At 38.9% G+C, this 22,043-nt stretch overlaps 1 protein-coding gene across 1 annotated transcript in view; it reads right to left on the bottom strand.

Annotated features, from left to right (window-relative positions):
• LOC122553564 (inverted formin-2-like) overlaps window positions 1–18,571 on the bottom strand; it is a 36,654-nt gene extending 18,083 nt beyond the window's left edge. Inside the window, exons 1-8 of the mRNA XM_043697555.1 lie at window positions 18,425–18,571; window positions 17,058–17,119; window positions 7,342–7,444; window positions 7,139–7,224; window positions 6,143–6,243; window positions 3,110–3,180; window positions 813–920; window positions 650–720 (exon numbers count right to left, since the gene is read on the bottom strand). Of these exons, the coding sequence (XP_043553490.1) occupies window positions 650–720; window positions 813–920; window positions 3,110–3,180; window positions 6,143–6,243; window positions 7,139–7,224; window positions 7,342–7,444; window positions 17,058–17,119; window positions 18,425–18,469 (647 nt within the window). The 5' untranslated portion in view covers window positions 18,470–18,571. The remainder of the gene's footprint in view (window positions 1–649; window positions 721–812; window positions 921–3,109; window positions 3,181–6,142; window positions 6,244–7,138; window positions 7,225–7,341; window positions 7,445–17,057; window positions 17,120–18,424) is intronic.
• Between the last annotated feature and the right edge of the window lie 3,472 nt (window positions 18,572–22,043).

The following is a 22,043-nucleotide window of genomic DNA, read 5'->3' as shown; positions in this document are numbered from 1 at the left end:
TTCCAGCTCCGCACTGTCCCCTTGACTTGTCCGGACTTGTCCGACCTGCCTAGCTCCTTTTCCACCTATCCACTCCACCCTCTCCTCCCTGACCTATCACCTTCATCTCCTCCCCCACTCACCTATTGTACTCTATGCTACTCTCTCCCCATCCCCACCCTCCTCTAGCTTATCTCTCCACGCTTCAGGCTCTCTGCCTTTATCCCTGATGAAGGGCTTTTGCCCGAAACGTCGATTTCGCTGCTCGTTGGATGCTGCCTGAATTGCTGTGCTCTTCCAGCACCACTGATCCAGAATCTGATAATCTTATATGGCTAGAATCAATTTAGTACAACTGATAAGATGTTTAGACCTAGGCAGTGGAAGAGGAGTAGCTAGTAATGTGGAATGACATTGCCAGATATATTACCAATAGATTAACTGTGTGGAAAAGAATGTATGATCTTTGGGAAAGAGTTGAGGGGAGGGTAGAATTTAGATTTGAAAGAAAATACCGCCTTATCCATAGATTGCATGTCTTAAATTTGAGTTTTAGGACTGTTATGGTTGTATCTGTAATGCTCACTACTACCACATAGTTTAAACAAAACCTAAGTGGATTTTAATGTGATTATTGGCTGTATGCAAAATGTAACGTTAGAATTCATACCTTGCTGCTTCAGATATTGATTGGAGGTCATCAGGAAGATTTAGAAGATCTGAATAAGATTTTTCAATTTCCTGTTAAGAGGAATCAAGTGAGAAATGTGCAATGCTGAGAATTGTAAAACATTTACCACATATCTGATTCATAATGTGAAAAGCTGTGATACCTGCGCAGCATAATGTAGCAGTGTGACTTGTGGCTCATTTGTTCTTGTCTCTTTGAGTTTAACCAAACTATTTATTTTGAATCCATTTGCATTTCCTATGGCACTACCCTGAAACCAGAAAAAGGTGTCTTGCATTACCTAATAATGTATGCTGCGTTTTACAACGTTCCAGTAATAACCATATAAAAACATTCCACTTTATGTCTCCTACATTATAACATTGGCTATAATTCAAAATTGTTTCATTGGCTGTAAAGTCCTTTGGGATTTCCTGAGGTTGTGAAAAATACTCTCTAAATACATAACTTTTTTCCCCTTTTTTAACTCGCATGATTCAGTAAATTTGTAATATTTTAGAGAAAAAGTATCTTTGTCATGTTTTTATATAGTCTTGTGTAATGTATATTATTGCAACAAGACACAAGTTCAATGATCAGCACATTTGTAGCTTCTCCAGGGTAACATGCTGATTGTCCCAAATTTCTGCTCCAGCTCGTTTGAATCATTACACATAGCTGCAAATGCAGTTTTTATCTGCAAACAAAAAAAATAATCTAATTCAACCAAAAGAATCCAAATATAAATATTTTCTTCAATAAATATTATGTTTAATTAAGGTAGAATCTTAAAAGGGATGAACTTATTTGAGTCGCCTGTATATGTGGGACGTTTTAAGTTTTTAAAAAATTTTATCAAGCTGGAAATGATTTGCCATTTCAGGTCCATGGGAAATTTAGAGTAATTGCCTAAATGCACACTGGTGGAACTCACTCTTCGGGTTTGCTCCCTACATACTTTTGTATCCTTTAGTTTTTTTTTGGTCTGGTCACTACACACTTACATATCCTTGGATTTTAAATGAAGTCGCTTCAGAGATAGTGGATGCACTGTCAGCAATCTTCCAAGAATCCTTTGATTCTGGACAACTCCAAAAGGATTGGAAAACTACTAATGTAACACCCTTATTCAAAATGTTGGAAAGATGTTAGAATCTATTCTAAAGCATTTAGTACAAGAACATTTTGAAATACATAACATAATCAAGCAGAGTCAGCGTGGCTTCATGAACAAGAAATCATGCCTGACAAATCCATGAGAATTCTTTGAGGGAGTAACAAGCAGCAGAGATAGAAACAAACACTTAAACAAAAACTTGGCACAGGAGTACTCCATTTGACTGTCTGAACCTGCTCCACCATTCAATGTAATCATGCTTCAGTCCCCACCTCAATGACATTTTCATGCTTTCACTCCTTAGAGAAGGGAATAGATTGTTAACCTTTATGTCAAAGAAAGTAGATTACAAAAATAGGGAAATCTTCCTTAAACTATACAAGACATTAGTCAAATCATACCTGGAATATTGCGAATAGTTTTCATGTGGCTATGTAAGGAAAAATTATGTATTGGAAGCAGACCTGAGAAAGCTTATTAAGTTGATCCAGGGCATGGCGGGATTTTCATACAAGGAGAGGTTGAGTAGGCTGGGCTAGTATTCACTGGAGCTTAGAAGAATGACAGGAGACATTATTGGAGCATATTTTTCAGGGTCTTAACAGGGTAGATGTGGAAATATTGTTTCCCTTTGTGGGAAAGTCTGGGACCAGATGGTGTAATCTCAGAATAAGGAGTCATGCATTTAAGGCAGAGACGAGAAGGATTTTCTTTCTCTCAGTGTGGTGAATCAGTGGAAATGTTTATTGCAGAGGGCTGTCAAGATGTGTTGCTGAGTATATTCAAAGTTAAAAATCACCCAATACCAGATTATAGTCCAACAGGTTTATTTGAAAGTACAAGCTTTCAAGTACAAGCACAAGTACTTTCAAATAAACCTGTTGAACTATATCCTGGTTTTGTGTGATTTTTAACTTTTTCCACCCCAGTCCAACACCAACATCTCTACCATGGGTATATTCAAGGCTGCGTTGGATGGATTTTTTAATCAATAAGGGAACAAAGATTATGAAGTTAAGACAGGAAAGTGAAGTTGAGATTCATTGGCTGATGGCCTACTTCTGTTCCTACATCTTATGATCTAAAAGCAATACAAATGTTGGGAATTTCAGCACTAGTGTCTTTTTTTAATTGATTGGTTATCAATTTTGAAAGCTAAAAATTGTTTGATTTTCTGTAAATAGATAGAAAATCCAACTTTAATAGCATTGTCCAATTTAAGCAGTAATGTTCACTGTACATTATCTGATGAGTTAATACATTTGATTTGTCATTCTGAAAAAGTGTCTTGAAAAGTACCACAAAAATGAACGCATGTTGCAACATTTAGGCAGTATACATACATAGTTGAGAAAGTTTCCAATTTTAAGTATTAGATGACAGAACTGGGGCAGTCTTGAAGAAGATAGAAGATCTGTACAAAAACAGAAGACATGGAAAGTCACATCTCGTGGCACTGTACACCATAACTCTAATTCAGGGTGCATTGTCTAACAGATCTGCTTGTCCATGAATCTTTAGATTGCAGATTAATGCCGGTATGAAATAAATTTATTTTCAAACTGAAAAGTAAACTGTGAAAATAAAATCAGAAGGCAGGCATGGACCTGATTTTGGAGTGCAGCAAACTGAGACGAGCTGGAGCTGGTGTCTTGTACCATAGAAGGTAGGGTCATTGTTGCGGTGATTGATGAATTCGGTTGGTAAAGTGCTCAGATGTCAAAAATATTAAATTTCTAATTCCTGAGAGATAGCTTTATGTGTGTTTTGATCAAAACAAATGCCAATCTTTCTTCTAAACATCAGAAATTCTAGTTCTGGATTCAGCCAAGCAAGTGTTGCCTGGCTAGAGTCTGAATACAAATGGTTGCCAGCTCAGTATAAGTGCACATTGTTATGATCTCAACTGATGGTACTAATGGATAAATCAGATACCAGAATAAAGTTGAAAGATCATATAATTAATATTTTCAGACAGTTAATTAGATTAGATTAGATTAATTACAGTGTGGAAACAGGCCCTTCAGCCCAACAAGTCCACACAGACCCGCCGAAGTGTAACCCACCTAGACCAATTCGCCTACATTTACAATATTAGATTAACCTAATATAACAATATTAAGTTAATGTGGTGGTTAGTCACTAAAATGTACTTACATGAGGATGTGGATATTCTTTAACAACAGAATCTAAATTTATCACACAAAAAAGTAATAAAAACATGCAAAGCTATATAGAAAATAACTAAAAAAAAGATTTTAACTCAAATATCAAAACAAACTTCAACATGTTTCCCAAAACCATCCGTAACAGAACCTTAATACCAGCAAAACGATCTCCACAATTTGTGTTTATTTAACTGTGACTTTCCAGTTTTCCCCCGTACTGCCAATCATGTTTATTATCATTACATTCTGAGTCTGCCAACAGTTCTGATGGCCTAAATCTTTCTTGGCTTCAACAACTTGAAGCTATCTAGCCAAACACTCCTTATTTGAACCACCACAGACTAGAAACTCCTTTGCTGAGGAGACTGGCTCAACTGATCTGAGCTTCAAATCTCTTTTCTCCTTCTAGGAGACAAGAGGGAAGAAAAACTATTCTATTCTGAACTAAACACTGAATTCTTCTGAACTAAAACCTTGACATTTCTGATCTGATCAAACCTAAATGAATTGCCTTGATGTGTCTGCTCTACTTTTGACATAAACCAAAAGGTATAAGCATTCTATCTATTAACAGCATAGGATTCTCCTAGGCACACTGATGGAATCATATGTTTTATCAGAACCAATGAATCTAAAACTATGTTCCAAATTAACTTCCTGACCATTTAAAGAGATTGCCTCATAGAACTCCATCTGCAAGAAGCTCACTCTTCAGGAAGTGCCCAGGAAATTGAAACTTCTTATGGGCAATCTCCCAGAGACTGGAACTCATCAAAAATGTCCCTAGTTCAGAGTCAGAGTTAGAGACGTTGAAGTATTCTGACTCATTTACTTAAATAGTTAGTCAGGTAAAGCTAGAGGAATTAAAATCTGCTCTAACTCAATGTTAAAATTAAAACTAATCACCATGCCCTCCAATGACAGTCCCTGACTAAGCATTGACCACAGACAAATCAGATTAGGAAGTTCAAGGTTTTAGTTTAGAAGAATTCAGATATCTGCCAGCTTCTTCCCCAGCCTTAGCCCAGTTGTGAAACAGATTTCCCTGCAATGGGCAAAGGAGGGATTGTGTATGATGAAAGAGGATGAAAGAGCAATTAGTAATGATGTTTTTTAAAACAATTCATTTGTGGGACAAAGGTGTTGCAGGCTGGGTCTGGGTCAATGTGTATTGTCTGTCTATAGTTGTTCTTGAGAAGATGGTAGTGAGCTGTCTTATCGAACTGTTGCAGCGCATATGCTGTAAATAGACCCACTATGCTATTAGGGAGGCACTTCCAGGACTTTGACCCAGTGACCCAGAAGAAACAGCAATGTCTTCATAAAACATGAGCAGGAGACGTGATGAGCTGTGCCTAGTGAGTGAATGGGAATCTCAGAGGTCAGGGAAGGTTAATAGTTTGAGAGAATGAGGTGCGTGAGAGGTTTAATTTGTATTGATGCATGCAATAGTGTATGTTGAATGCATGAATCTTAATGAGAGGCATATGCAATCGCAGGTTTAGAGTGATAGATCACCCTGTCAGTGTGAGGCAGCAGAGAGAAGACAGCAACATTTGCCCTTGTGGAGTGCCGAAGATCATTGACCCGATTCCTGCATCACTGGGTTTCTTGCTTCACCACGGACACAGTACTAATGCAGGCTGTTTTTTGTGTCCTGGATGCCTTGGACTGGTAGCATGGCTCCCTGTGGTTATCCACAGAAAACCAAATGACCATCTTGTGCACCATCTTGTTCACCAGCATTTTCCCTTCACCTACTTTCCTTCTTGCCCACCATTAATGACCATCTGCCTCAACTCATTATGCTAGAATTCCCTCCCTAATTCTTTTCTGCATCTCCAACTCTCTCTTTTTTCCTTTAAAAAATACCTCTTCATTCCTCCTGATATGCTTTTTAGTCAGTTTAAACCTTGTTGAGGCAGATTATTAATGGTGCTAGATAAATGTAAGACATGTGGTAAACTGCACATTTAACACATTCAGAAAGCCATATACAAGTAGCATGTCTTATCCTGACTTCACTACTTTCATAACAGCGAATATTTGGTAATTTTAGCAATAGATTCAAATCAGCCATTTAATTTACAGACTGGAATATATTAGGTGTTACATTGTTTTAACTATTATCTAATCATAATTTATTAGATAGCTTAGTCAACCAGGAACAAATATTTTGAGAAAAGCAAATATTTGTATAAAACTCACTTTCACATGCTTTTTTAATCAGTTTTGCGTTTGGTCGGTGAACATTTTGTAAAACCGCTATGTCTTCACGTGACAATAAACAGTCAATCCGTAACTCATAGCTGTAGATGGGAAAGCAAAACAAAATGATATTACAAAGTCTTTAGTGTCTTCTTTACCATTTCTTTAGTATGATAAAAAAAAGTATCTATAATTGCTGTGCAGTTGTACCATAGAAAAATCACACAATGCCGCCTGTTGCTGAGGAAGTGAGGCAGCATGGAAGGCAAGAGATTGTAGAATATTTTATGCTCCAGTGAACACTGTGATCATCTCAGATAGTAGGAAATGTGTCAGATGTTCCGCATAGAGAGTATATACTTTGTGGTATCACCAGAGAGAAATCAAGCAGTTCTCCACAATTTTGATGACCAACACAAAGGAAAAAATATTGGCCAAATTCTGAAAAAAAGTTGGCTTCCTGTTCTATTGCCCAGGAAATGGCATATGGCAGTGAAGGTTGAAGGAATGTGGAGGAAAAAAAAATCTAACAAAGGTTAGGATTAAAAAGTGCACACTTTGTAAATGAAAATGAAGAACTCACCATTTGGCAAATTGTATCAGTCTGGAACTGTGAAAAACACAGCTTTACAAGATCCCCCAGAATGGTAGAGGATCTGAGTTTCAGCTTGTACATGGCAAATTTCATATCGCTGAATCAGATATACAGAATGCTGAGCACATAGTCCAGATAAAGGAGGCAAGTTAGAGGACAAGTTATTTCAAGTATTGAAATCGATGCACTGCTTATTGCTAGCTGAAGATCACAGCCTTAACAAAAATTACCTTTTTAGTCATTGTTGGTGCTTCCCTTCAAATCTAAAGTGGAAAGTAAATATCAAAATGATAGAAGGGAGATGATAGGGTAACCTTATTTACAATTTTCTATGAAGAAAAAAGTTATTGGGAACTGTACATCTCTATGACTAGTGATATTTATAAAGTTAATGTACATACCAAGGCACATTGAGAAGGCAAAGGTAGAAATGATCTCCATTCGCTAATTTTTCTTTTTCTTCTTTGTAAGTTATTATATTTTCCCTCTGCACATAGCAAATTAAAATGTTGCAATAAATAACTATACCTAGCAAGGTAAAGTATCCAAACTGCTCTCATTCTTGTTTAGCTGTATAGAACATAGAACATTGAACAGTGCTTACTTCATGTTCATCTGGCAGCAGTTTCTTTAATTGTTGCAAAACTTCCACATCAAATCTAGATTTGCTACCCTTTTGGACCATTTCTGCTAGTTCTTCATTAGAGCTGCAAATTTGTTAAAATAAAATTACAGAATTAATTAAACTGTGATCAATATGGAGTTCGCTACAAGCAATACCTGGAAAGAGGTGAAAAAAAGCAGATTAAAAAAAGTAACAATTAAGGTAAATTCAGTTATTCCATTTATTAATTATGAATGAGTCAGCAGTTAACATATAAAAATATCCACATAATGCACATTAATTACATGTGCATTATTGTGACATGTTTATTGCTGGCCCATCTCACAACTGACTTCCTGCTGACCATGTAGACCCATTCAAACAAAACATGTAGTTAAAAGCTTAGTATAACTACATCTTCAAAGATTTTCAAGGATTATAGATCCATGATTAACAATCGATTATTGAGACCATAATTGGGCTACAGGTTGGTCATATGGCAGGGTTGTGTCATCTTTCAGCATGTGAATATACCTGCCCACGTTGCAAAACAAGTTGGGACTTAAACAAAGACAACAGGTCCAAAAAGGAGCAGAACATAAGGCAAAGCCACAGAATAATACTCTGTAAGAGGGAAAGAAGGTGAATCAGAGATCTTCCCAATCTATGATTGAGCATTATTCTTCTTATTTTCCTTCTCATTTACTCACACTCTGACATGCACACAACTGCAAAAATATCCATGACCCTGTAACGTATTCTGCTGCAAGCTGTGTAAAGATGCCAGAATTAATTCACCAAGTCTTAGTGCTATGGTTCGATTTCTAGTTTAGAAATTTAAGCAGGCACATAGCACTATTGGAGCTGTTGAATTTCTGTCACTAGTTGAAGAAGAATGAGAGAGTTCTAATTTTCTAGTCAACATAGATCAAAGGGAGGGAGGAACTTAGGAAATTCACAATCACCAGTGAAACAATAGTAAATAGTTGGAGCTACACATTGACAAGTGATTGTGTCCTGATGGACTTCATTCTAAAGTCTAAAAAACATCGTTAATTATTGAAACAGTTGATGCTTTGCTTTTAATTTTCCAAAACTCCTTTGATTGAGGATGGTTGTCTTTTTCAGTGAGAGAATATATAACTTCTAAATTAAAAAATGAAGGGGGACAGTTTGCGGGACGGAGCAGGCTACTAATTTTAACATCTGTCACAGGGAAAATGTTAGAAACTATTTAAAGAAGTTATAACAGTGCATGTGGATGTGTTCAAGGTAATTAGGCAGAGTCAACATGGTTTGATGAAAAGGAAATCACGTTTACCCAATCTATTTGAGTATTTTAAGTAGGTAATGCATGCTGTGGTTAAAGGGCATCATTGGATCTTCTGTACTTAGATTTCCAGAAGGCATTTGATAATTTGCCCATCAAATGAAATTGCAGAAAATGAAAGCTCATGGTTAGGGAATAGCATAATAGGCATATCCAGGGGGCACTGGTAAGACCAGATCTAGAGTCTTGTGCGTATATTGGTAACCTTACTTTTTGAAAAATTTAAGGCAGTTCAGATCAAGCTTTCCTTACTAATACCTGGAATGAGATGTTTGTCTTCTGAGGAAAGCTCAAATAGAGTAGGCTTGTATTTACTGAATATTAGAAGAGTAAAAAATGACTTCACTGAAATGCATAAGATCCTGAAGGCTCTCGACACCATTGGTTTGGACTCAATGTTTCGTCTTATGGCAGAATCAAGGACTAGGAGTAATTGATTAAAAATCAGTGGTCACCCATTTAACATATAAATTAGGTGAATTTTTTTAAGCTTGCGAGTCTTTGGAACTATCTTCCTGAAATGCTGATGGACGCAGATTCCTTGCCTATTTTGAAAGCCAAGATACATACATTCATGTGAAGTAAAAGGGGAATGAAAGGTTATAAGGAGTAGGAAAGAATGTGGCTTTGAGGTTACAATCAGATCAGCCACAATCTTTTCGAGTGGGGGAAATGCTCGGGTGGCTGAATGGTCTAATACTTCATAATTTGTGTATTTGTATATTTTTGTACGTGTTCATGTGATTGATTCATTTTGAATCTTCTTCCCCCATTCAATAAGATCATAAATGAATTTTTATTTTAGTCAAGGCTCCTCACACTATCCACCATTTTCTTAGTCACCCAAACGTAGCTGATCCCTGAATTGAATATACTCAACAACTGAGCATTCACAACTCTCTGTGATTGTGAATTCCAAAACTTCATAACCACTGAAGTGAAAGTGTTTAGTGTTTCTTTTCATCAGAGAATGTTTGACTCAATATTCTGACTCCGTGAGCCCTCGTTATGGCGCCCTCAAAGTTTGAGGAGATTGTAGAGATACTGTAATAGCAAGGATATCCAATACTTTGGGAGATGCAACAGAAATTTGCCCACTTTAGTTTTGAGTTGTAGGAAAGGAGATTAAATAATTACGTTAGCTAATGTAACCTAATTCAGTTACCTAATACAGTGGTACAGAAGGAAAATACTGTGAATTATGGAGATTTGATCTAAAAAAGTCTGGAAATACTCAGCTGGTCAAGCAGTATCTGTGAAAAGAGGAACAATAACATTTTAGTTTGAGGATCTTTCATTAAAGGTTCTACTTTAGTTTATTTTTGCTCCCCTCCAGTAAATCTTATGATATGACATTCTTCCAGTGAAATTTGCACCATTTGGCATTCCTCACTAACAGATTCAACAAAGCCTTCCTACCTTCCTGTTGTAAGGCAACATTTGTAAGACTGTTAAGTTTTAAAAGCATCTTGTTGGAGAAATGAAGATGGCTTTGTGATATGAATGCTGCCCAACAACAGATCAGCTAGCCATTTTTGATTCTAATATTGCAATTAATACCCTTGCTCAAACATGAACAGGACAGCCCAATCACTAGCTTAAAGACAGTTGCTAATTAATGTCTACAGCTTTGTCCGAGATTGTAGAAGCCTGCAAGTTTTCTAATGGTAAACAGGGTGGGTAAATTTAACAGGATATGGTGTTGTAAATGGGGAAGACCCTGCTTCTGATTTCAAGGATTATTGACAAACTACTTGCTTCTATGATGTGTGGGAAAATTACCATTGCTCTGAAAACAAAAAATGCTAGAGATCACAGCAGGTCAGGCAGCATCCATAGAGAGAGGGCAAGCTAACATTTCAAGTCTAGATGATTCTTCATCAGAGTTTACATGTGGAGGGGGCAGCACATGCAATATTGGGGGAGAATGGATGTTGATGGAGCAGACTAAGTGATTGGAATATGAGAATGGCAGAACAATGGCATGTCTAACTGCCAAGAATGGAAAGAACAGACATTCCCATTGGAGAGGGGGAAGGGGAGAAAAAGTGACAGAGGATGTACCATTGCTCTTGGCCTGCAACATGAGCATTCTCACCAACAATTTCGTTTTTTACAGGATCATCCCATAATTTCACTAATTGTCTTGTGCCCTATATGTTTTCATCTAAGAAGGGCACTTATAACTCTGAGACTCTTGCAGCTTCTTGTTTCTCTTGATATTTTGCACACAGTTGTACTGTGTGTCTGCCATCGACCACAAGGTGGTGTAGAGTTACCAGATGCAGCTAAAATGGAACTTCGACACTTTCATTTTTGAATCCAGTAATAAAGAATATAAATGGAAGGGAGCTGTAGCCAAATCACTGAAGTTACAATGCAATATGATATTGAATGAAATAAACAACCTCTTTAAAAGAGAGGGTAAATGTCAGAGCACCTGTGCTGGCATAGTCAGGAAATTAACTAGCACAAATTGTTCTTTGACTGCTGTAACTGTTCAGTTTTAATGGAGAAATTGTGTTTCCATGGGAAGAGAGTCATTGGGGTGAGCAGTCAGGTAAGAGAGATAAATGCGAGAAGGATGGTCCCTGATGATTTGTATTTATATAATGGATATAGAAAAGACTGCTCTAAGAGGGTATTGTATAGGCGGACCCACCTGTTGTGCATTAGTAATTTAAAATACATAGAGGACTGTGTGAATAAATATTCATATGCGTAAAATGTTAGCTATTTTTCTCTTGTCCCAGGAGAGTATCCCACAGGACATGGGTGAAGGGGAAAACATTCAAACCAACTTTGGGGGTTTGATCCCCTCAAAGGATCAGCCCCTCCCTCTGTCTCACAAATGAAATAGCATTCTAATGATGATGTATTCAATGGACTGTCAAATTGCATGATCTCTAACAAATCAATGGAGCATAATTTGTGAATGAAACCTGCTGACCTCAAGTTCCTTCAACAATACGATTCTTCCCTCAAAGTTACTTAAAACTCACAGAATGGTAACAGAACAGAAGGAACTATTTTCCTGTCAAGTCTGAAGGAGCAATTTATCTACTGCGATTCCTTCACCTTCTCTCAATAGATTTGCACAATATTCCTAATTAAATGATAAATTCCATCTTGAAGGCCTTGATTGTGTTGGTCCTTCGCTGAGTTTTTGTTATTTTAGTTGTATTGCTGGGACCCTTTATCAGTTTACGTTTGGTGCCCAAAATCCTTGAATTGTGAACATTTACGTGGTTGGAACATTAATTCACAGAAGATAATAATATAAAAGAAGGAGAAACATTCAAGGTAAACCCAACATTTGTATTGTAAAAATACAAAAGAACTCAAAACACATCATTAGCTACATAAAAATAACAATGGCCCAGATTTTCTGATTGCTATTGAAACAGATTCAACCAATGGTAATCCTTTTTTAAATTATCCACTTGTCTTCTGGTGTTTTTTCTGGCAAAATTCCAAGTCTGACTTGTCCTGAATGTATCCATCAGAAGAAACCAGGAGATATCTATGCAGTGTATGGATAACATTGCAGGTCAAGATACGTTCTTTGTTCCAGTACTTGCTGCTATGTTTCAGGGGTTTTCTTGTTTAAAGGTGCCAGAGGAAAAGTAAATGAGTAAAGTAAGTGTGGGCAAGGGTGCCAAGTGGATGAGGGAGTAGAGTGAAAGTTGGGAGACGGTGCCACATAAGTGTCTGAGTGCTGAGGGGATGTACTGTGAGGAGTAGAGTGTCGTTGAGGGATGAAGTCCGGAGCTGCTGGATTTAGTCATAGAGTCACAGAGGTTTGTAAACCTCTGTAAACCCCAGTTATAGGCTGGGGCTGTTTTCCCTGGAGTGTTGAAGGCTGAGGGGTGACCTCACAGAGGTTTGTAAACCTCTGTAAGGTCACCCCTCAGCCTCCAACGCTCCAGGGAAAATAGCTGAAAATGTGTTGCTGGAAAAGCGCAGCAGGTCAGGCAGCATCCAAGGAGCAGGAGAATCGATGTTTCAGGCATGAGCCCTTCTCCTGCTCCTTGGATGCTGCCTGACCTGCTGCGCTTTTCCAGCAACACATTTTCAGCTCTGATCTCCAGCATCTGCAGTCCTCATTTTTTCCAGGGAAAATAGCCCTAGCCTATTAAAACCTCTCCCTATAGCCCAAGTCCTCCAACCCTGGCAACATCCTTGTAAATATTTTCTGAACCTTTCAAGTTTCAGAACATCCTTCCGATAGGAAGGAGACCAGAATTGCATGCAATATTCCAAAAGTGGCCTAACCAATGTCACATACAGCCGCAACATGATCTCCCAACTCCTGTACTCAATACTCTGACCAATAAAGGAAAGCATACCAAATGCCTTCTTCACAGTCCGATCTACCTGCGACTCCACTTTCAAGGAGCTATGAACCTGCACTCCAAGGTCTTTTTGTTCAGCAACACTCCCTGGGACCTTACCATTAAGTGTATAAGTCCTGAAAAGATTTGCTTTCTCAAAATGCAGCACCTCGCATTTATCTAAATTAAACTCCATCTGCCACTTTTCAGCCCATTGGTCCATCTGATCAAGATCCCATTGTAATCTGAGGTAATCTTCTTCACTGTCTACTACACCTCTAATTTTGGTGTCATCTGCAAACTTACTAACTGTAACTCTTATGCTCGTATCCAAATCATTTATATAAATGACGAAAAGTAGTGGACCCAGCACCAATCCTTGTGGCACTCCACTGGTCACAGGCCTCCAGTCTGAAAAACAACCCTCCACCTTTGAGCCAGTTCTGTATCCAAATAGATAATTCTCCCTGTATTCTGTGAAATCTAACCTTACTAACTGGTCTCCCACGGGGAACCTTGTCGAAAGCCTTACTGAAGTCCATATAGGTCATGGCTACTGCTCTGCCCTCATCAATCCTCTTTGTTACTTCTTCAATCAAGTTCGTGAGACATGATTTCCCGCGCATAAAGCCATGTTAACTATCCATAATCAGTCCTTGCCTTTCCAAATACATGGACATCTGTCTCTCAGGGTTCCCTCCAACAACTTGCCCACCACCAATGTCAGGCTCACTGGTCTATCGTTCCCTGGCTTGTTGTTACCACCTTTCTCAAACAGTGGCACTACATTAGCCAACCTCCAGTCTTCCGGCACCTCACCTGTGACTAACAATGATACAAATATCTCAGCAAGGGGCCCAGCAATCACTTCCCTATCTTCCCACAGAGTTCAATGGTACACCTGATCAGGTCCTGGGGATTTATCCACTTTTATGTGTTTCAAGACATCCAGCATTTCCTCCTCTGTATCCCTATATTCTATGTCTTCCATGTCCTTCTCCACCATAAACACTGATGCAAAATATTTATTTAGTATCTCCCCATCTCCTGCGGTTCCACACAAAGGCCGCCTTGCTAATCTTTGAGGGGCCCTAATGTCTCCCTAGTTACCCTTTTGTCCTGAATGTATTTGTAAAGATCCATTGGATCCTCCTTAATTCTATTTGCCAAAGCTATCTCATGTCCCCTTTTTGCCCACCTGATTTCCCTCTTAAGTATACTCCTCCTGCCTTTACACTCTTCTAAGGATTCACTCAATTTATCCTGTCTATACCTGACATATGCTTCCCTCTTTTTCTTAACCAAACCCTTAATTTCTTTAGTCATCCAGCATTCCCTATACCTACCAGCCTTTCCTTTCACCCTAACAGGAATATACTTTCTCTGGACTCTTGTTATCTTATTTCTGAAGACTTCCCATTTTCCAGCCATCCCTTTACATGCAAACATCTGCCCCCAATCAGTTTTTGAAAGTTCTTGCCTAATACTGTCAAAATTGGCCTTTCTCCAATTCAGGACTTTGACTTTTAGATCTTTTAGGTCTATCCTTTTCCATCACTATTTTAAAACTAATAGAATTATGGTCACTGGCCCCAAAATGCTCCCTCACTTACACCTCAGTCACCAGCCGTGCCTAATTTCCCAAGAGTAAATCAAGTTTTGCACCTTCTCTAGTAGGTACATCCACATACTGAATCAGAAAATTGTCTTGTACACACTTAACAAATTCCTTTCCATCTAAATCTTAATGCTATGGCAGTCCCAATCTATGTTTGGAAAGTTAAAATCCCCTAACATAACCACCCTATTATTCTTACAGATAACTGAGATTTCCTTCCAAAGTTGTTTCTCAATTTTCCTCTGACTATTATGGGGTCTATAATGAAATCCCAATAAGGTGATCATCTCTTTCTTATTTCTCAGTTCCACCTAAATGACTTCCCTGGTTGTATTTTTGGGAATATCCTCCCTCAGCACAGCTGTAATGCTATCCCTTACCAAAAACGTCACCCCCTTCTCCTCTCTTGCCTCCCTTTCTGTCCTTCTTGTAGCATTTGTATCCTGGAACATTAAGCTGCCAGTCCTGTCCATCCCTGAGCCATGTTTCTGTAATTGCTATGATATCCCAGTCCCATGTTCCTAACCATGCCCTGAGTTCATCTGCCTTCCCTGTTAGGCCTCTTGCATTGAAATAAATGCAGTTTAATTTATCAGTCCTACTTGTTTTGTCCCTGCCTGCCCTGACTGTTTGACTTGCTTCTTTTCTCAACTCTATTAGTCTCAGATTGATCTCTTTCCTCACTATCTCCCTACGTCCCAACACCCCCCGCCCCCCCCCCCCCGCCACACCTTACTAATTTAAATTGTCCTGAGCAGCTCGAGCAAATCTCCCTGCCAGTATATTAGTCCCCCTCCAATGTAGGTGCAATCCGACCGTCTTGTACAGGTCACTTCTACCCCAGAAGGGATTCCAATGATCCAAAAATGTGAATCCTTCTCCCATACACCAGCTCCTCAGCCACGCATTAATCTACTCTATTCTCCTATTCCTATTCGCACTTGCTCGTAGCACCGGGAGTAATGCAGATAGCACTACTCTCGAGGACCTCCTTTTTAAATTCCTGCCTAACTCGCTGTAACCTCCCTTCAGAATGTCATCCTTTTCCCTTCCTATGACATTGGTTCCATGTGTACAATGACCTCCTGCTGGGTCCTCTCCCCCTTCAGAACGTTCTGTACCCTCTCTGAGACATCCTTGAACCTGGCACCAGGGAGACAATACACCATTCTGATATTTTGCTGCTGGCCACAGAAATGTCTGTCTGTGCCTTGGACTGGAGAATCCCCTAACACAATCGATCTCTTGGAACCTGCCATACCCCTCATTGCATTAGAGCCAGTCTTGATACCAGAAACTTGGCTGTTTGTGCTACATTCTCCTGAGAATCCATCACCCCTACCGTTTCCTAAATAGCATACTTGTTTGAACTGGGAATAACCACAGAAGAGTTCTGCACTACCTGCATACCTCTCTTACCTTTTCTGGAGTTAACCCATTTATGTGACTGTACCTGCAACTTTTCTCCCTTCCTATAACTGCCAGCCGTCACAACCCCTTGCTCTTGTAAATTCTTCATTGCCTCTAACTGTCGCTCAAACCGATCCATTCGATTTGATCAGGGTTGTGAGATTGTGAGAGTGTGATGGATCTGTGAAGGGTGGGGAGGCTCAGATCAAGGGGTGCACGTATCAAGGCTGATAGGCAGGCTGCTCAGGCCTGAGGTTGGCAGTATCAGAGCTGGGAGGTCAGGGCAGATTGGGTGGGTATTGGATCAGAGGGGATTGTACTGGGGGGAATGAGCAAGAAGATGGGATCTGGCAGGTTAGTCTGGGAGTATTTGTATGTCAGGTTAAGCAGAGGCAGTTCGGGAGGGGGAGTTGGCGAATCCAAGAGAATCAGGAAGAGTCCGGTTGTAGAGTGAACTTTTTGTTGTCAGGGTCAGGTCTGGGGAGGAGGGCAGGAGGTCATTTCCAAGTCTGGCAGTGTGAAATCAGGTCAGTGCTGGGGGAAGAGATATTGGATCCAGCAGAGTTGGTTTGAGTGGCAGTGGGTTTGTGTGTGTGTGTGTGTGTGTATGATATAGTTGGGACTGCAGGGTTGGAATGTGAAGTAGTATGGGCTGTCATGTCCAGTGGGGTTAGGTCAGGTAAAGTCTTGGTAGAGGAAGGATATTGGTCAGGGAGTGTCATGGGTTAAGGGGTTGCATTTGGAGAGGTCAGTGATGCATTGGAAATTCATTTTAATAGTTACCCAAGAAATAGAGTAGATTTTTAACCCTTTAAATTTTCTGGGTAAGAGTTAAGCTTTACTGAGTCGGAAACCTCTAAAGTTGAGGGTTTTGTTTGGAGGCTTTCAGACCCAGAAGAATTGCTTATCAGAAAATTCAATTTCCTGGGCTTCTGCATAGTCTTGGCATAAAACTACAGCCTAATGTGCAGGAATGACCATCTGATCATCAAAATATCTGAGCCAATTATGCAGCATCACTCACCATTTGAACTGTTTTAAAAATATGTTCAAAGTAAGGCTTTTCTTTGAGTCTAGAAATGTAACCTGAAAAAAAATGCAACGACAAATGTTAGGGAAGAGGTGAGGGTACCAAAGTTCTTTGTTTAGCATTCCTATTTCTCTTCAGAAACAGTTGTTAAAATAAATCTTGCCGTGTGTTTGTACATTCACAGAACTGTATTAATTCTAGTGCAGGAATGTTTCCAATGATTCATTTTACTCACATTCAATAATGACAGTGTTGTATACAGTTTTATTTAAAATAAACAATCAGTATACATAGAAAGAAAGATCTGACAATTATGCAGCATCATTGACAGCCTCAGTATGTCCCCAAGGACTTCATAAATTATTTTAGAATCGATGTTAACTCTTATTAATTAGGCAAATGGCCAATGTGTTTACTGTAAGACTTCCACAAACAACCAAGTTGTCTGTTTGGTGGTGTCAGTAGAGCAATAAATGACCAACCATTAAACCAGCAGAGTATCTTATCTCAGTAAATTGTGCTCCTGGCTCTTTGATTACAATCTGAGAAAGCAAATAGGACTCTCACCTTACACTTAATCCTAAAAATACTACCATTTATAGAGTCATACTGCACAGAAACAGATCCTTCGATCCAACCAGTCCGTGTGACCATAATCCCAAAACAAACTAGTCCCACCTGCCTGTGCTTGGCCCATATCCCTCCAAACATTTCTTATTCATGCACTTATCCATATGCCTTTTAAATTTGTAATGTTCCACATCCACCACACTCTCTGGAAGTCCATTCCACACATGAACCAGTTTCTGTGTAAGATAAAAGTCCGTCATGTCCCTTTTGAATCTTTCTCCTCTCACCTTAAAAATATGTCCCCTCCTCTTGAAATGCTCTATCCCTAGAGAAAAGACACCTGCCATTTACCTTATCCACACCCCTCACAATTTTATAAATCTCTGTAAGGTCACCCCTCAACCTCCTACGCTATAGTGAGAAAAGTCCCAGCCTATCCAGCCTCTCCTTATAACTGAAACCCTCTGTTCCTGGCAACAATCTGGTAAATGTCTTCTGCACCTTTTCCAGCTTAATAATAATTTAATAATAACCTCTACAGTACTGCACTAAAGCAGTAACTGGGGTTTATGTGTTTGTCTTTGGCATAAGGCTTGAACCTATTATTAAGGAATTGGGACTGCTCCCACTGAGCCAAGGTTGATATTTAAGAACTTAAAACAAAACAGAAAGGTAGCAAATATATTCTTACTTTCAGAAACACTTTGACTTTTTTGTATAACCTAACAAAAGAGTTAAATTGAATGATTACGTTATACTTTCCGTAAAACAATGCATTCGTCTGTAGCTACCTCCTTTGGCTCCTTTTTGAAGAGGGTTTGGTCTTTCTCTTTCATTTGTGATAAGGAGAAGCAGAAAAGCTGTTCAATTCTGGCATAGTCAGGATTTATGGGATTATTCGGGCCAAGTGACCATAAAGAACTTCTTTCTGAAATAGGACAAAGATTTAAAATTTTACATGAGTTACTACACAGTAGAAGATGCCACCAAACAGGGACTGAGGAGCAAAAATCTACAGCCCCTTTTTCAGCAGTAAGTATTTAAGGGCCCAGTAGCCACTTTGGAAGCTACTGAGTAATTATAAGCTGGGGTTCGTGGATAGTGAAAAACAGAAAACACAAAGAATCAGAGCAGGAGTATGCCATTGAGCCCATCATGCCAGCTCTGTTATTAAATGTGATAAAGGCTGATTGTTTATCTCAATTTTATTCTCCCCGCTCTTCCAAAACCTTTGTCACATTTAGTGTCAATAACATTTCCTTACTTTCTTCACTGGAGCTACATGAATTTATAATAAAAATAATGTGGAGGTGCATAAACAGTGGTATTTCATTTGACACTGCACCCATGTTAATGAACTGATTGATACTGGCTTTTTAAAAAAAATCTCTCATGGGACGTGAGTGTTGCTGGAAGGCCAGTATTTATTGCCTTGAGAAGATGGTGGTGAGCTGCCTTCTTGAACTGCTGCAGTCCATGTACTGTAGGTAGACTGTTAGGGAGGGAATTCCAGGATTTTGACCCAATGACAATGAAGGAACATTGATACATTTCCAAGTTAGGATAGTCAGTGGTATGAAGGCGGTAGTGTTTCCATATCTTGATTTTCAAGATGGATGTGGTCATGTGTTTGGAAGGTCTTGTCTAAGGATAGTTTATAAGGATTTCCTACACTTTTTAAAGACCTTATTGTGTTATCTCCAAAGTTAAAACTTGTAGAACTCTCAAATTCCTTACTGTGTTCCAATCTTTTTACTCAGAGAGTTTAGGAAGCATTTTAGCCAGTGTATTCCATGCACTGCAGATGTACATCACTGTCCAATTGAAAGATTCTTTCATCCACTCTGTGAGAAGGATGCATTATATTGCCTAATAAGGAAGTTAAGGAGAGTATCAAATTGAATAAAAATTGAATAAATATGCCATACAGTGAAGATTGATGATAGATGTAAGGATCTGAAATCAGAATACAGGCTGAAGTAACTAGTTGTAGTCAGTACTACATGCTCTTACTAAAATAGGCAGCAATAAAATGGCTTCTTAATGCAAATAACATAACAAAATGGCTTCTAGGCTGCAAATTGACATTTCTGCTTAAAGCTGCATAATATGGCTTTTAACCCTGCTAAAAGCTGAACTAACCATAGTCTGTATCAACAAACATTAGCAGACAATGCTTCCTTTACAGCATGGAAATAACTCAACTCGACAAGACAATACTAGCCATCCTAACTGACCTTGCACATGCAGGTGTAGAGACTAGGTTCATGAGATAGGAGTACTTGGATGTTGGAAAATAAGGTTAATTCCCAGGAAATATCATTGGGCTAAATTGCAGTCAATAAAGTCATTTCATTAAAATTAATTGATAATTGTCTGAATGTGCTTTGTAATGATGCCCTGTACTTCTCTCAAAAAAAGTATAAAAATGTCTTTGTCTTAAGCCATGTGCGCAGTTTCTCTGAGGAACACAGAAGTGTTTAACCTGTGCCCGCTCAAGATTGAATAAAGTGTGAAATGTTACAGAACCAGACTGAATTGTTAGTGTTTATTGACCAATCGTAGAACAGAGAGACCTCCTGCGGGGATCCAGATCTTCATCTGGTGCTGTAAGCTGGGCTTGGCATGGACAGATTGTTGGCAGCGGTGTAAGAGCCTTGAGTCCTCCACTAATGAGTTTAGAAAAATCGGCCAGCCAGACGTGAGTATTTTATATCTACTTGGTTTTCCTCTCATTCAAGTCGTGGTTGACCTGACCCCTCACTACTTATCATCTCGGTCCAACCCGAGATGTATCAGCCCTGGTAAGAATTCACTCTAAGAGAGGGGTCGGGGACCCCAGGAAGTCAGGGCCTTCCACTAACAGGTCAGGGACCTGTGAATAGAGTCAGGGACTCTAAATCAAAGGGTTCGGGGACCCCAAGGAGTCTGTGACTCCAGGAAATGGGGGAACCTGTGAATAGAGTCAGAGACAGAATTAGGTTGGATTGGAGCTGTCTAAAGTGATTCCTAAATCGTTATGTGAAAGACAAAACAAATAAGTATCGCGATATATTATGACAAAACTGTCAGGGTTTTAGAATGTCGAGAATGTTTTGCAGAAATCATTAGTCTTGTTTTTCATTGAAGGATTGTTGATTAGTGAATGTTTTAGGTTGAGATTATCTTCTCTGTTGTATCTGTTTGGCTTGGCTTATCTTGCTTTGCTGCTTTGTCTTTTGTTCTGTTTGTTTTGGTGTTTGTTCTTTGTTTATGAAATATGGAGGGTGGTTGCTGCTTTTGTCATGTTAAAAGAAAAGAAAGCTGGTCAGTGATACAGATCTTGCACACTTGGTTAAGCAGCTATGTGCCACAGCCAAGATTTAAGAGGGTAAAACTCCCTAACTTTGACTTTTGGAATGTGTGTGTGTGAGAAAGAGAGAGAGAGAGAGATAGAGATAGAGACAGAGAGAATCAGTGCTAATTCCCTGCAGCTTGCAGGAAGTTTAACCCTTTCAGATTCGGTTTGGATGCACATCTGCTTGTTGGTGATTGAATGTTTGTGTTTTAATTGCTGGAGCTCAAGATCCAGGACTATTTTGAATTTGATTTGCATTTTGGGAATTTAACATGATTTTTTTTAAGGTTAAGGATCCATCAGTGATTATGAAACGAAATATGAACCCTGTCCTTCTTACAGACCATGATTGTCCTACTGTCAATTTCTAACTAATCACTGTTATGCTTGAAAGCCAATCTTATTTAATTTCAAATTAGTTTAATACAGAGGAAGGTGACATTATCATCTTTTTTTTTAAAAAAAGGCCTTCTCCTTCAATCCTGCACCATTTGACATCAGTATAAACTTGCTCTCAAATTCCCCATAATTTCATGTTATTGACAAAGATCATTTTCACCCCTCTCACCCCTCCGTGTTGTACTAATGAAAGAATTGACAAAAGGGAGTAAAGCAGTAGCACTAAACCTGGACTTAAGGGGCAGAATCATTCTGTTCCAGGATGAGAGCAGGTCTAAACCTAATCTAAACCTAACATTGAGGAAAATCACTTCTGACTTTAACATTTGCTCATTGAGTGGAGGAATTGCATGAACCTTATTTAATTTAGTTAAATTTTGTAAAGCTGGAAATATAAACATCCCAAACCAACAGCGTTGTTTTCAGAAAATGATACTAGCAGATTTAATTTTTTTAAACTCATTTGTTTCCACTTAGTTTTAAGATTGCTGTGTTTCATTGGTGACAATGATGTGCCAGTCGCAGCTTTATTTTATATTAGTTCCCCTCCCTCAATGACAATTGAAGTTTCAGTTCAACATTAGGTTGTGATAAATCATGTAACAAAATTAACAACCTATGGTTAATATCTGTGTCTTTGGATTCAGCCATTATTCGTTCATTAGAAGTTTTTT

This window comes from Chiloscyllium plagiosum, chromosome 10 (genome assembly GCF_004010195.1).
Source record: "Chiloscyllium plagiosum isolate BGI_BamShark_2017 chromosome 10, ASM401019v2, whole genome shotgun sequence".
In the NCBI taxonomy this organism is placed as follows: domain Eukaryota; kingdom Metazoa; phylum Chordata; class Chondrichthyes; order Orectolobiformes; family Hemiscylliidae; genus Chiloscyllium; species Chiloscyllium plagiosum.
This window is presented reverse-complemented; position numbering and strand designations above follow the sequence as displayed.